General features: G+C 44.9%; 1 protein-coding gene across 1 annotated transcript in view; it reads right to left on the bottom strand.

Moving 5' to 3' along the window:
* Positions 1-5: 5 nt before the first annotated feature.
* The window catches only part of SPG11 (SPG11 vesicle trafficking associated, spatacsin), an 85926-nt gene continuing 71550 nt past the window's right edge, over positions 6-14381 (bottom strand). The window contains exons 31-40 of the mRNA XM_032856617.1: positions 8298-8437; positions 7207-7405; positions 6652-6789; positions 5603-5736; positions 4877-4984; positions 3236-3404; positions 2715-2803; positions 2395-2550; positions 1549-1700; positions 6-1096 (exon numbers count right to left, since the gene is read on the bottom strand). Of these exons, the coding sequence (XP_032712508.1) occupies positions 916-1096; positions 1549-1700; positions 2395-2550; positions 2715-2803; positions 3236-3404; positions 4877-4984; positions 5603-5736; positions 6652-6789; positions 7207-7405; positions 8298-8437 (1466 nt within the window). The 3' untranslated portion in view covers positions 6-915. The remainder of the gene's footprint in view (positions 1097-1548; positions 1701-2394; positions 2551-2714; positions 2804-3235; positions 3405-4876; positions 4985-5602; positions 5737-6651; positions 6790-7206; positions 7406-8297; positions 8438-14381) is intronic.

Raw genomic sequence — 14381 nt, 5'->3', positions numbered from 1 at the left:
CTTTAAGACAAAAATGATGTGCCAGGCCCTGAATAGTGTCACCCTAGAGCAACAGAGATATAGGGCTGCCTTCCTCTTCTTATTTATTTGGGCAAATTAGTAACTAGAAGAGCTTATTTATTTGAAGTAACTGAGCTTGTTACTCAGGTTATGGCTGTAAGCACAGATTGGGTGATCTTTATTATATATTTTCTGTTAAACAATTTAACCAAATTTGTGGTTGGAGTCTTTTTTGAAACCACCAGAGAATCAAAAGCAGGGGCAGAACAAAAAGATGTTTTAAATTTCTCTTAAATAGGAATTAGCAACCTCAATCAAAGCTCTGTTAGACTACTGAGTATAAGAAAGGACCATCTGAGTGATCTGAGGAGTTAACAGAAAGCAGTTACTACACAGCAATAATTACAGCAAATAAAGATTTTAAGGCAGACAAGGGCTAAGATTTCCTTGGCAGTAATAATGACATACAGTGAATTTAAAATCTATTTTATTATAGAGATCAGTTTCTAACAAATGAAAATGTATCATCTGTTCCTTAACTGTGTAAATAATATTAAATTCCTTTGAAACTGGAATCTGCAGGCACAGGTATTCTTTAATCAATATTGTATCTCTAAATAGAAGCCAGACTTCAGGAAGATGGAGCTCTTGATCTTAATACCAATATCTATATAAAGTGGTATAGATGAACAATCACTTTTAAATAATTTCCTTGTGAAAATTCTCTCATTCTTTACCCACTATTCACAAAGGACTGGTTATGGTCAGTCCTGGGGTTTTACAACTTGAAAACAAATATCCCCAATGCATTATCTTTCTCTGATCACAAACATCTGTCAGTACCTCATCTCAGTACCAGAAAATAGGCGCCTAGGACATCTCGACAATAACCACCCACCTGTCATCTGAATCCACCTAACCTGCTAGCATGTCCTTCAGACAGCAGCCAGTCTGAGGGTCCTTCAGCAGCACATTTACAATGTCAAAAAATTTGTGTTCGTATGCGAGCTTGTAATATAGGTAGACATCTTCACAGTATGTGAGTAACTTCTTCAGGTTTTTCACAGCTGTGTCAGCCAGTTGATGTTGTTTGTATCTAGACGAACATAAGAATGTACGGGTTACAATCCTGCATTTGTAGTGAGTCCTGTCACTGACACAGCTACTTAGAGAGGATCCTGGAATTTGAGAAATTATTTAAGACTAGTATTAGGGCGTACTAGATAAACACTGAAATTATTTTCATTAAAAATGTTACCTTCATGCTCGCCTTATTTGGAGTAAGTGCGGTACTCCCAAGGGGGCTCCTGAGGTTTAGGGTTGTCGGTACCTCAGGCAGGCTGAGTAGCTATCCTCCCATTTTAAATACAGAGCACTGTGAGGACACCGTTCTCCTCCGTCTGTCTGCATGACTTTGTTAAATGATCTCTTGCTTCTGGGGATCCTTGACATCTGCCATCTCAGGCAGAGGTATCTATAGGCATGTTCTCTTTAGCCATAAAGTTCTTACCCATGCCTTACTCAAAGCAGAGGCATTTTAATACTTACTTTTTGGAAATCTCTTCAAATATACTAGATCTTAATAATCTTTGCTGCTTAAATTCTTCCAGGTAATTAAAGTCTCCTTTAAGAATCACTCGTTGGTAGAGGATTTCTGCCCAATCGGGAACAAAGTCATAGGCCTCGGCCACAATAGAAGCCTTAAAAGGATAGAGGGGAAGATACCATTAAGGCCCTATTTGATGTAAAACTGAAGGCAAGCTGTTCTAGAACACAGTACTGTGCATTCGCAGTGAGTGTGGGCATCACCAATTATGCTGATAGGGTCTATGTATTTGCCTTGGGGAAAAGTTTGATGTTCGACATTTCTCTGCCCTTAAACCCCATCTTGCAGTGTTAATCTTCACAACGCATTAATAAAAACTGCTGAGAAACAGTATTTTTCCCCCTAACGCAACTGTGTAAGGAACAGGGGAAGGGCTGATTCCCTGGTAACCATTTCTCATTCAAGGGCTAAATGCCAGCCTCCCAAAAGCCCTGACTCCTGCTACCCCAGGTGCACCATCCTAGAAACAGTGGGGCTGGGAGATGCTCAGCCCGCCAGCAGGTGTGCTCCAGCCCCAGCTGTGTGAGCAGCAAGGCTGTCTCCCTGTCCCTGGCCTCGTAGAGCAGGAAAAGAGACCGCCCGGCCTCACCATCCTCCAACCTCTGCCCAAACAATATACTAATTAACACTGCCATGGAATCTGATTTATCAGACAGTTCAAGTTAAAAGCTTAGAACTGCCCTGGTTTTGTCACTAGCCTTGACGCCTCAGGCAAGTCACTCAACCTATGGGCCCCGGGAGAGGGACAGCAGGAGAGGATGCTGGCTAGGTTTCCCTTCCTTGCTCACCTGGTAGAACCGAGGTAGAGCCATGAGACAGTCCATCAGCCGGTGGCGGCCCAGGTTGATGAGCATCGTGTTCTGGCCCGTGTTCAGAAAGTGAATCTGCAGTGTTATCAACTTGGTGAGCCGGTGACAGTGCAGGGCCTGTCGCACACAGGAGTCCTGAGGAACAAAGGTAGAGTAGGCATAGATAAGAAAGACGGTTGCCATCTTCCCTGTGATTCTTCCAGCAACTGAACTTCTGCCCCCAGTCTACCCCTTTACTTGGAAAAGCCCAGGGACAAAATCGCATCCTAAGGCTGCACTGGAATAGGATCTGCTGTTACCTTGGCGTAACTCTCCGCCGCGTCCAGCATCAGGGTCAGGGCTTTCAGCAGCAGCAGCTTCAGATGCTGCCCGTCCTTGAGGCTGTCCTCTGCAATAGAGAGGGAAACCCACCAGGTGTGTGACTCCCAAGGCTGCTCCCATCCCAGTCAGTGATGTGGGCTGGACTGGAAACGTCCCCGCCCCCGCTCGCTCAGGGAGGCAGGTACAGCTTGCTCAGGTAAAGGCTACCGGGCCGAAGTGTGCACACACTGGTAGGCCTCCTCCAATTCTCAGAAATATCAAGGCAGGCTTGCATGGCCTCAGCAGACACACTGCTTCCTGACTGAGGACACCCCAGCTGCACAGACTGCAGACGGGGCTGATGCCTTCCACATCCCATTCTGCCTCCCGCCTGCTCCACGAGTGGCTATGAGCAGCCACCATGGAGACTGGTCTCCTGGTCTCCTGCCTCTCCTCAGCCCTTAGAACCTGGGCTGGGGGGTGGCACTGGCCCGGGAGCACTGCTGTGACTTGTGCTCACCCCAGGGCTGGGACTCGATCAATTTCAGTTGGATGCAGGCAGCCGCCTCGTGGTTCTCCCCGATCTCCCGACACATGCTGAAGCACAGAGCGATCATGTTGTGCTTCTCACTGTCCCCAGGGCGGCAACGTTTTATGTAGTCCAGGAGGGCCGTCTTCAGGGTGCCACTCTGCCCGGGAAAAACAGGAGTACCGGGGTCAACCAGTGACTGCAAGGCAGGCGTGACCAGCTGAGTCCCTTGGTTAAGAAAGTTCCTTAGAAACTCTCCCCAAAAAGAAGATAACCAAAACTGAACACAGAAGTTGATGCTGCCCCGAGTATAAGAAAACAGGCATGTCCTCTTTGCTGGTGAGAATGTGAATGGTAAAACAGGTGGGGGGAGGACCTAAAAGATGTGCACGTGCGCCTTACTCCAGCAAGCCACGTCTAGGAATCGACCCCTTAAGGAATAAGCAGAAAGAAGTGCTGAGATGCACGTAACAGATATTTAATAGCAGACAATCAGAAATCATCCAGACGTCCAAAACAAGGGCTAGGAGAATACCATGTAGCCATTAAAACCAGTGTTGATTTGGAAGATATTCATGACATGCTTATTAAGTGAGAAAAGCCAGCTCTTTCATATCTTTCAAATCCTGCCATTTCACAGCCTTAGTAAAGTTTTGCTGAAACTATGTAAATATGTATGTATCTATGTTTGTGGTACCTGTGCAGGTAAAGGGCCTAAACCAAGTTGTTAGCAGTGGCTGTCTCCAGATGGTCCATAGACAACAGAGGGCTTTTTTCTGTGGTGTGCTGTTTTCCAAGTGTCTTTACACTGAGTATGCATTACTTTTGTAATTAGAAAAAAAGTTACTAAAAGAATATTTACATGCAGAAATGAAAATACCTCAAAAACAATCCTGAAAACCCTCTGGGGTATCCTGAAAGTGTGCCTAGGTCCAGAACTCGCTCCTCTCCTGACAGTGGGACTGGGTTGTCCTGAAACTAGCCCAGTACTGGGGAGACTTTTTCTACTTCATCTCTTTAGTCCCTCTGGGCTTGAGCCCACGTTCCCGGAAGCAAAAAATGTGCCTCGGTTTTTAAGTCTTCAGAGGTACAATAGGCTGAAGCAATGAATCAGCCAAACGAATGACTTGGAAACAGAAGCTCTGTGACATACCAGATGTCACAGAGCATGCTACAGACAGACAGCCTGAAGGCCTGGCATGTCCACCCTTGGCTTCCAAGCCTCCTCTGGGGTCATCACCACAAATCACTCTGCAGCCTTCCAGGGCCAGGCCTCGGCATTCACTTCCTAAGGCTTTCTCATGGTCCCCCCCCCAAAACTCTCCACTTCTGAGCTGCTTAATCCATTTCCACTGAGCTCACTGAAGTAGTTCTTGCCCCGCCAAAGCCAGCGTTCAGACTGAGGTGGCAGTGCGCAAACTCATTTTGTCTGTTACTTAATGTCCATCGGCGTAATCGCTACCTGGCCTGAAGCTAACCTGAAGCTACAGGCTGCAGTGCGTGTCCTAGGGAGTTCATTCCCTCCCTCCAGATCGAGGGCTCCACCCTGGTTAGGATTATTCCTGACAAGTCTGAGACTCGTAAATGTCAATAGTATATACCATCCCGGAGCTCAAAGTACCGTACACCTACCGGATCCAACTTCTTCCTCATCAGTACTTCGAAGTAGTGCTTTTTATGCAGCAGGTCAAATATGTAGGTCATCTCGTTGTACCTTCCGATGCCAGTGAGGAGGCGCACCTGGGAAGGGCAAGGGCTGCCTGTGTCAGCAGCAGCTGGAGCTCTCTCAGCCAGCCCACTACTCCCCTCCAGTGCAGCTGCTTCCAGATGCCAAGCTCCAGGGGAGCAGAAGGGCTCATACCAGGCCGCTGTTCTTCACTCCCTCTTCCCTTCCTGTGGACCCAACAGGGGACCTCCTCTGGAGGATTCAGAAAGGCCGGTCACTGGGACACCAGGGGCCATTGCCGCCTTTGCTTTGTGTACACGTGACTGTAAGCGCTGACGTGCCACCAGGGGCGTGAGTCATCAGCTCACTTCAGACAGAACGCAAATCTTGTTTTGAGGGGAAATACAGCTGACTCAGCCCTCTAGAAAAACTAACTGCCCTGGCAAGGGGGTGGGCCAGCCCTGGAGCATGGCAGGGATCCTTCTGAGGGCTGCTCTTCTGGAACAGTCTCTGACTGACAGCAGTTCTAACCCGGAGCAGAGGGCTGAGCCGCCCAGCCAGCCCCCAGTGAGGGAGTCCTATCCAGAGCGGCACCTGCCCTAAGACCTCACCAGCTCTGGACCGGCTGCCAGCCTATCCATTCTCTCAAAACTTTCCTCAGAAAGGAGGGCAGGGGGTCAGAGGCTTCATACCATCAGCCCGTACTCCTCACTGGGGGCCAAGTGTTTGTCCGTGAGCAGCCGGGCAGCTTGCAGGACCCGGATGATGCCCTCCATGTGGCACGTGAGCGTGAAGCAGTGATGGGCCAGGATCAGCAGCTCCGCAGCTGGGGACATGAGGCGGTGGTTAAGACAAGGCTATGAACCTAGGCAGAATGGGGAAGGGGCCTATATGGACACCCCGTCGGGAGCAGGCCCCCCACTGGTCCTCTGAGATCCTTGACCTCACCAGCTTTGGAGTAAAATTTGACAATAGACCTATAAAACTTTAAAAATGGGTATACTCTGGAATCAGGAATTTATCTTAGGGAAATAATCATGGATGGGCATATAAACTTGCCCATAAGGATGCCTGTCCCATTGTCTGAAACAGCAGAAAACTGGAAGCCAACTAAAGGTCCGGAATTAGGGTATAAACATTTTTAATTCTATGAGAAATACCATGTAACCAGTAAGAAGGATATAGAAGAATACTATCATGGAAAGATGTTAGTGACAACATGTTCATAAGGTAATTATAAACAGTCTACACATGCCATTTTTGAAAAACAGAAGCCTACAGACTCACACAGAAAATCAGAGGGACACATACTACTGACTGCCTAGAATGAACTACAGACTTGTGGAAAGCCAGCAGGCTTCGAGGTCACCGTCTGGGTCCCTCTGCCACATAACAACTACAAGTTCCTCAATCTCTCTCAGCTTCAGTTTCCTTCAGAAATGAGGATGGTGATCTCTGCTGTGTGGGGTGATGGAAGAGGAAGAGGAAGCTAACTGCCAAATGTCACCAGGTTGCCCTCTTGTGCACTTTCTCAGTTGGGGCTGCTTTTCCATGTATGTTTTTCTACATTTTCTTCAGTGAACTGCTGGCTCTCCACTAAGAACTTACACACCATGCTGGAGGGGTGGGGATCCAGAGCAGGAACAAGGATCCAAACAGTGTTTTGGAAAGGCTAACGCCAGGAGACTTCTTGGAGACCTCCCTGGGCCTCCAACATAGAAGAAAACAGCCAAGAACTTACTGCAAGACAGTTCCCCGTGGGGAACGGAGGAAATCTTGTCCAACAACTTCATGCCTACCAACGTGCGATCTTGACACAGAGTGGTCAGCTGAAGAAACGTCTGGCTTTCCTCTGCTGGAGCGAACATCTGCTTCTGTCCTGTACATAGAGAAAGATGGGGAAAAACGTGCAGCTTTAACCTTGCAAGCTGAGAGCAAGGTCAGAGTCCCCAGCTAAGAGGCCCACTCTGCCCAGGCCTGGGCACTGGAAGGGGACGCCAAAGGAGCCCCCAGGGCAGCACCCTGCTCTGCTGAGCTCACATTCCTCAGCCTGGTGTCCCCTCACAGGTCAGCAGTAGTTCACCAGCTCAGAGAAGGGCATGGCTGCTCTAAGCGTTAATCCTAAAACAATCCACGAAAAGCAACAACATAAATGCCACGTGTTCTCCCGGCAAGTGCAACCTCGCAACCTCAGAGGGCAGTGTGTGGGAGGCATAGGGGCGGAGCACCCACATCCTTACGGCTGGGACTTGAGAATGTGCTCTCAGGGCCTGGGGAGGCCTGTCGGGTGGGGTACCTGTTCCCTCTGATGGGGTCAGTAGCTCCCGGGTCACCTCTTCAGCCACAAGTTCAGCCACGGTATCTGGCTCGAGGCCCTGGGTGCTGATGAAAGCCTGGGCGCGCCTGCATCGGTCTGGCTGCCGAGAGGCCAAGATTGCCCGGAGCATGGCCTCACCATCCTGAGCAGCCACGTCTGTGTAGGAACAGCCTAACTCCTGAGAGGAAGCCAAAGTCGGTCAAGTTCCTGTTAGGAGCCAGGAAAAGGCTAGCAAAAGGCAGCCCTTTCTGAAACCCCACATGGGCTAACTCTATGATTTGCTGAGATTAGAGATCCTGCACCCCAAGCAGAAACCTCAGAAGCAGCCAACACCGTTTTCTAGCCCTTTCTTTCACTTCACCAATGAGCCGAAGCCAAGCAAGAGAAAGAAAGGCTTGTCTTCAGAAGCCATCAGGTGACTTACATCTTGTTGAACACTGAGCTTTCTAAATGTTGTGACATGCAAGAAAGTTGGATAAAAAGGCAAGAGGCCGCCTTCTACTCTTCCCACAGCAGTAGCAAAACCCTCCATCTCCAGAGAAGCCCTTCCAAAGAAGGGCTTTAGTGCTTGGCATTGTGTCCCTTGTACTCTTCTGCTTCTTAGAGTGTATTATTTTTGCCCCTCAATTAGCACAAAGTCACAGACAATTCTCAGGTGCTTGGGTTCCTGTTTTTATAGTCCTCACATTCCATTTTGTTGTATTTTACCAACTTATTTTGGGTTCTCCCCCATGGAAATCCCCCAACAATCCTGAAACTAACCAAGATATCATGGCCAGAAGGGACCTTCAGGGTTAGGTCATGTACAGATGGAGAACCAGGAACCCAGAGGTGTGGAATGCCTTACCCTCGCTCTGGCTGGATAGGCCACGGCCAGGACTCAAAAGGCCCGGCACTTGGCCTGGCATCTGCCCTGTATTCCCAGGGATGCATTTACAGGGGCCAACATCCCTATGAGTCATCTGCTCCCACATCATGATTATCATGTGAAAGGCCAAGTTGGCAGCGTCCAAAATCTACCTCCAACTTCCTGCTCCCCTCCCCACCCGCCCTACCTCTGGAGCATGTACCTTGGCAAGTTCATACAGACACAGGACCTGCCGGCAGTAGTTCTTCCCATGGAGGCATTTGCTTGTCAGAGTTTCCAGATTAGTCACCACTTCATCACTGGGGGGCAGCATCACAAACGACTGACTATCCAAACTCGAAGCTGGAAGCAGATACAAGCCTGAGGAGAGGCTTTAAGCTGCCAAGTGGAGGCCTCCCCCCAACTCCCATGACACTACCTCCCCGATCACAGCTTCCTCCATTGCACCTCCGTGACTCTTCCTGGGTCTGGGACCACTTCTGATTGGGCCGATACCCCACTTGAGCTTATTTCATCAACGTCTTCAAGGAACTCCCAGCCTGGGATCCTTTGAAGGCCTCACAGGCTATTAGACTCCAAGCCGCCTAATGAAAACACTAGATCATCACCAAAGATGTCTGCTAAACTCTCTTCCACACACCCTTCCCCTTTCCTCTAATATCACGTAAGTCACTAGGTAGGTCTAGCTGACTGTGTCTCCAAAACACGTCCCCGGTCACAGGCTCCCTTACAGTCTTCATGACCCTGAGTGTGAGAGGCTGCTACCGGGTCCTGCTGCTGGCTGCGCCTCCCCACATCAATCTCCCACAGATCCAGGAGAGTCTTTCCAAAATGCCCATCACAAAAACCAAGGCTCATCTGGATAGAAGCCTGAAAGGGATGATAAAAAAATTAAAATCCATTCCAGATTTTTCAAAAGAAACAAAAAGAGCTCTTAGCTGAAAACAGAAGAAAATGGTCTTAATTTGAGAAAGTGTTCCTATTAGGGAAAAAAGTATTAAAGAGTATATAGGTCACATTGTTCCTTGTAACAAAAACAGAATTGAAAAATTTAAGTATGTACCAATAAAATACTGTTAAATAATAAAAGTTTAAGTAAAATTAAAATTTAAGTGTATACCAATATATAGCATTAAATAGTATATCCATACAGAATACTCTGCAGCCATTAAAAAGAATGAGGTCAATACATGTGTACTGACAGGAAAAAATGTAGAACTTAAGTTTCTTAAGTTAAACTTAAGTTAGTGATATAACTTAAGTTTTGTAAAAAATAAATGAGGTGTATGTGTGCACATAACATGTGTCAACCCACACAGAGAAAACAAGACATCCCAAGTGAGTAAGTTATTCCGGGGAACTTGGTGGGGGTGGGGGATGGCTACTGGGTGAATGATTTTCACTTTGTACTTTATGCACTTCCTTACCGTGATCTGTTACACTAAGCATGGAATACTTTTGCATTTAATATATTACACATTTTAAAATATGCTTTAAAGACCAAAAAGTAAGTAAGTAATAACTCAGACTGGGTAATTCCCTGCTTAAAATCCTTCACTGGGGTTCCAGATCGAGGGCAGGTACAGGCAGTTCACCGCACCTGGTCTCACCAACCAAACTCGGTGTAAATCCCGGCACACAGCGGGCTGCATGAAATGACACAAATGATCATCTTTTCCCCTCTAGTAACCTCTAGCCTGAATGCAATGCTGCCTGAAACCCAAAACTAAGCGCTAACTCTGGCAGAGAGAGAGCACGCACTCCACAATCGCAGGCAGGGAGCAGGAGAGGGAGCTCCTACAGGCTTTCTCCTCTCCGCTCCCCAGCAGCCCCGGGGCTGTGGTGGGAGGGGCTGCAGCAGCAGCTGCTAAGATCCCAAACTCAGAGCTGAACCTTATTTTTAGATCCGGCTGCTCTGGGCCCCAGACGATGCAGTGAACCCGTGTTTACTTTCGCATTATCCTCCTGTCTGCTGGCCCAGGATACAGGTGTGGTCAGGGGCGTGCTAACAGAACGAGGGAGCTAGAACTCCAGCTTTGGGCCATAAGACGACAAAGGGAAGCCTCAGGGAGCAATACCTGGGAGAGAGATTCAGAAAGCCACACAATAAAGCTGTTTATCAATTCCAGGGCTCACTCCTGGGCTTTGTATCTGGAGATCTGCTCCTTGTCAGCGTAGCAAGACCCTGAGAGCTGAATTCACAGACCACCCCCCAGGCTGAGGACTGACCCCAGGATGCCGCATATACACACCATGGATATGAACAGCACCACAAAGAGGCTGGAAGCACAACTGATAGTAGAACCACAGGCAAAAGAAAGTGGGTTGGAACTTGTAGCCCAAACCTAACGAGGTCAACTATCTGCTGAAAAATTTTTGAAAGATTAAACATTTTAAAAAATCACCATTCCTCGTAAGATTTAAACAAGACCCAGAATCTCATAACATACTTTCCAAAATGTCCAGGATGCAACTCAAAATTACTCAACATACAAAAATTCTGCAGGAAAACCTCAATTCATAGGAGAAAAGACAATCAACAGATGACACCTAGTACTAAAATGACATAGATGGGGGCACCTGGGTGGCTCAGTCATTGGGCCTCTGCCTTCAGATCGGGTCATGATTCGGGCTCCCTGCTCAGCAGGAAGCCTGCTTCTCACTCACCCACTCCCCCTGCCTGTGTTTCCTTCTTATTGTGTCTCTCCCTATCAAATAAATAAACAAAATCTTAAAAAATAAATAAAATGACATAAACACTGAAGTTACCTGATAGTTTAAAGCAGCTATTATACAAACTGTTACAACAATTATAAATGTTCTTGAGAGACTGAAAAACAAAAAGTCTCAAAGCAACAGAAGGTACAAAGAAGAAAATGGAAATTTTGGAAGTGAAAAATAACTGAAATTTTAAAATCACAGAAATAAACTCAACAGCAGCATGCAAATACCAGAGGAAAGAGTCACTGAAACCGAAGATGGACCAACAGAAATTATCCAATCTGGGGAAAAAAATTTCCAATCTGAACAAGAAAGAGAAAAAAATAAAATCGAAAAAAAAAAAAAGAGTAAAGTCTAAAGGACTTGTAAGACAGGAGAAACAAGAGTTCTGTGATTTGCGTCACTGGCATCCCAGAGGGGAAAGACTACGAGTATGGTGCTGAAAAAGTATTTGAAAACATAATGTCTGAAAACTACTTAAATTTGATGAAACATATAAATGCAAACATTCAAGAACGTTCAGTGAACCCCAAACAGGATAAACTCAAAGAAATACATGCCCCTCATGTAAAATCAAACTGCTGAAGATTAAACATAGAAAAAAATCTTGAAAGCAACCAGAGAAAAATGCATTATCCATAGGGGAATAATTCAAATGACTGTAGATTATTCATCAGATACCATGGAGATCAAAAGTTGTACAACATTTTTAAGCACTGAAAAAAAATTATGAATTTTCTCTATCCAGCAAAAATCATCCTCCAGGAATGAAGGTGAAATAGACATTCTCAGATGAAGCTAAACAATGAAGAAAAACTAAGAGGATGTGTTACTAGCTGACAACTAGAACCACTAAAGGAGAATCACTAAAGGAAGTCCTTCAGACAGAGGGAAGAGAAACTAGAAGGAAACTTGGGACAACAGGAATGAAGGAAGAGCAAAAAAATTGTAAATATCTGAGTAAATATAATTATTCTCCTCTTGAGTTTTTAAAAATATGTTTTTTGGTTGAAAGTAAAAATTCTAGCACTGTTTTATGGGGATTTCAATGTTATGTAGATGTAATATAATAAGACAAGTAGGGGCGCCTGGGTGGCTCAGTTGGCTAAGCGATGGGGACTCTAGGTTTCAGCTCAGGTCATGATCTCAGGGTTATGAGATCAAGGCCCCTCTCAGATTCTCCTACCTCGGCTCAGAGTCTGCTTGAGATTCTCTGCCTCTCCCTCCGCACCCCCTCCCACAGCTTGTACACAGGTGCATGTGCTCTCAAAAAAAAAAAAAAAAAAAAGAAAAGTAAGACATAAAGGCAAAGAAGTGACTTTATAGGTGGTAAGGTTTCTACATTCTAGCTGATGTAGTAAAATACTGATTTTAAGTACACTGTAAAAAATGTTTAATGTAATCCACAAACCAACCAATGAAAAACCTATGCAAAGCTACATAGTCAAAATTAGAATAAATTAAAATGGAAGACTAAAAAATGTTCAAATAACCCAAAGGCAGGAAAAAATGTTTCTTCAAAAACCACAAACTCTTCAAAGGTGAAAAAGATAACCTAATTAGTTGTATAACTAAGAAAGAAATTAAATTTGTAGTTTAAAGTCTTCCAAAGTGGGTTAGTGGGTTAAAGACTCTGGCTCCAGCTCAGATCATGATCCCAGGGTCCTGGGATTGAGCCCTGCACCAGGCTCTCTCTCTGCTCAGCAGGGAGCCTGCTTCCCTTCCTCTTTCTCTGTCTGCCTCTCTGCCTACTTGTGACCTCTGTCAAATAAATAGATAAAATCTTTTTTAAAAGTTATTTATAAAAAATAAAAAATAAATAAAGTCTTCCAAAGCATAAGTCTCCAGGTTCAGATGGTTTTACTAGTAAATTCTACCGACCACCTGAAGAGGAACTAACACCAATTCCATTACAATGTCTTCCAAAGGGGGAGAAAAAAAAAAACAGAAGAGGAAGGTGTGCTTTCCGACTCATGAAACCAGCATTACCCAGATACATAAACCAGACAAAGCGTACCCCCCAAAAAAGTACAGGTCAATATTCCTCATGAATATAAATGTAAACATTTTCAAAGTAGAAAACTGATTATAATAATGTATCTGAAAGTTGTAATGCACTATGACTAAGTGGGATTTATCTTGGGAAGGCAAAGCTCGTTTAATATTTTAAGATTAATGTAATCTACCTAGTGTAATCAATAGTCTAAAGAAAAAAACCCATATAATATCAATAGATGCAGAAAAAAATGACAAAATTCAATATTGATTCATGATAAAAAGACTCTCACAAACTAGTGATAGAAGGGAACTTCCTCAACATGACAAAAATTATCTTCAAAAAACCTATAGCTGGGGCTCCTGGGTGGCTCAGTGGGTTGGGGCCTCTGACTTCCGCTCAGGTCATGATCCCAGGGTTCTGGGATCGAGCCCAGTGTCGGGCTTTCTGCTTGGCAGGGAGCCTGCTTCCCCACCTCTCTCTCTGCCTGCGACTCCACCTACTTGTGATCTCTATCTGTCAAATAAATAAATAAAATCTTAAAAAAAAAAAAAAACAATCTATAGCTAATATCATACTTAACTATGAAAGTCTGAATGCTTTCAAAGACAGTTTCTTTAACAAATGGTGCTGGGAAAACTGGACAGCTACATGAAACTGGATCCTTTCTTACACCACACACACACATGCAAAATTCACAATGGATTAGAGATCTAAATGTGAGACCTGAAACCATAAAATTCTTAGAAGAAAACTTAGACAGCAATCTCTCTGACAGCTGTAGAAACATTTTTCTACATGTCTCCTCAGGCAAGGGAGAAAAAGCAAAATTAAACTATTGAGACGACACTAAAATAAAAAGCTTTTACGCAGCAAATGAAACCATCAACAAAACAAAATACAGACTACCGAATGGGACAAGATATTTGCAAATACGTAGCTGATAAGGGGTTAATACATACAGAACTTCTAGAACTCAACACCAAAAACCCCATAAATAATCCAACTAAGAAAATATAAGACATGAATAGACATTTTTCCAAAGACCTACAGTTGGCCAAAAGACACATGAAAAGATGCTCAACACACCTCATCATTGGGGAAATGCAAATCAAAACCACAATGAGATATCACTTTATACCTGTCAGAATGGCTAAAAAAAAAAAAAAAACAAACCCACAAGAAATAACAAGTGTTGGTGAGGAAAAGGAATCCTTGTGCACTTCTGGTGGGAATCCCAGCCGGTGCAGCCACTGTGAAAGACAGTATGGAGGTTTCTCAAAAAATTAAAAATAGATCTACCCTATGATCCAGTAATTCCACTACTGGGTATTTACCCAAAGAACACAAAAGCATTAATTCAAAAAGATATATGCACCCCTATGTTTGCTGCAGCATTATTTATAATAATCAGGATATGGAACCAACCCAAGTGTCTATTCATAGATGAATGGATAAAGATGTGGTGTATGTATGTGTGTACACACACACACACACACACTGAAATACTACTCAGCCATAAGAAAGAATGAAATCTTGCCATTTGCAACAATATGAATGGATTTAGAG

This window comes from Lontra canadensis, unplaced genomic scaffold (assembly GCF_010015895.1).
Source record: "Lontra canadensis isolate GAN:19392208 unplaced genomic scaffold, GSC_riverotter_1.0 scaffold12, whole genome shotgun sequence".
Classification (NCBI taxonomy): Eukaryota; Metazoa; Chordata; class Mammalia; order Carnivora; family Mustelidae; genus Lontra; species Lontra canadensis.
Note: the sequence above shows the minus strand (reverse complement) of the source record. Positions and strands in the feature narration are given on the sequence as shown.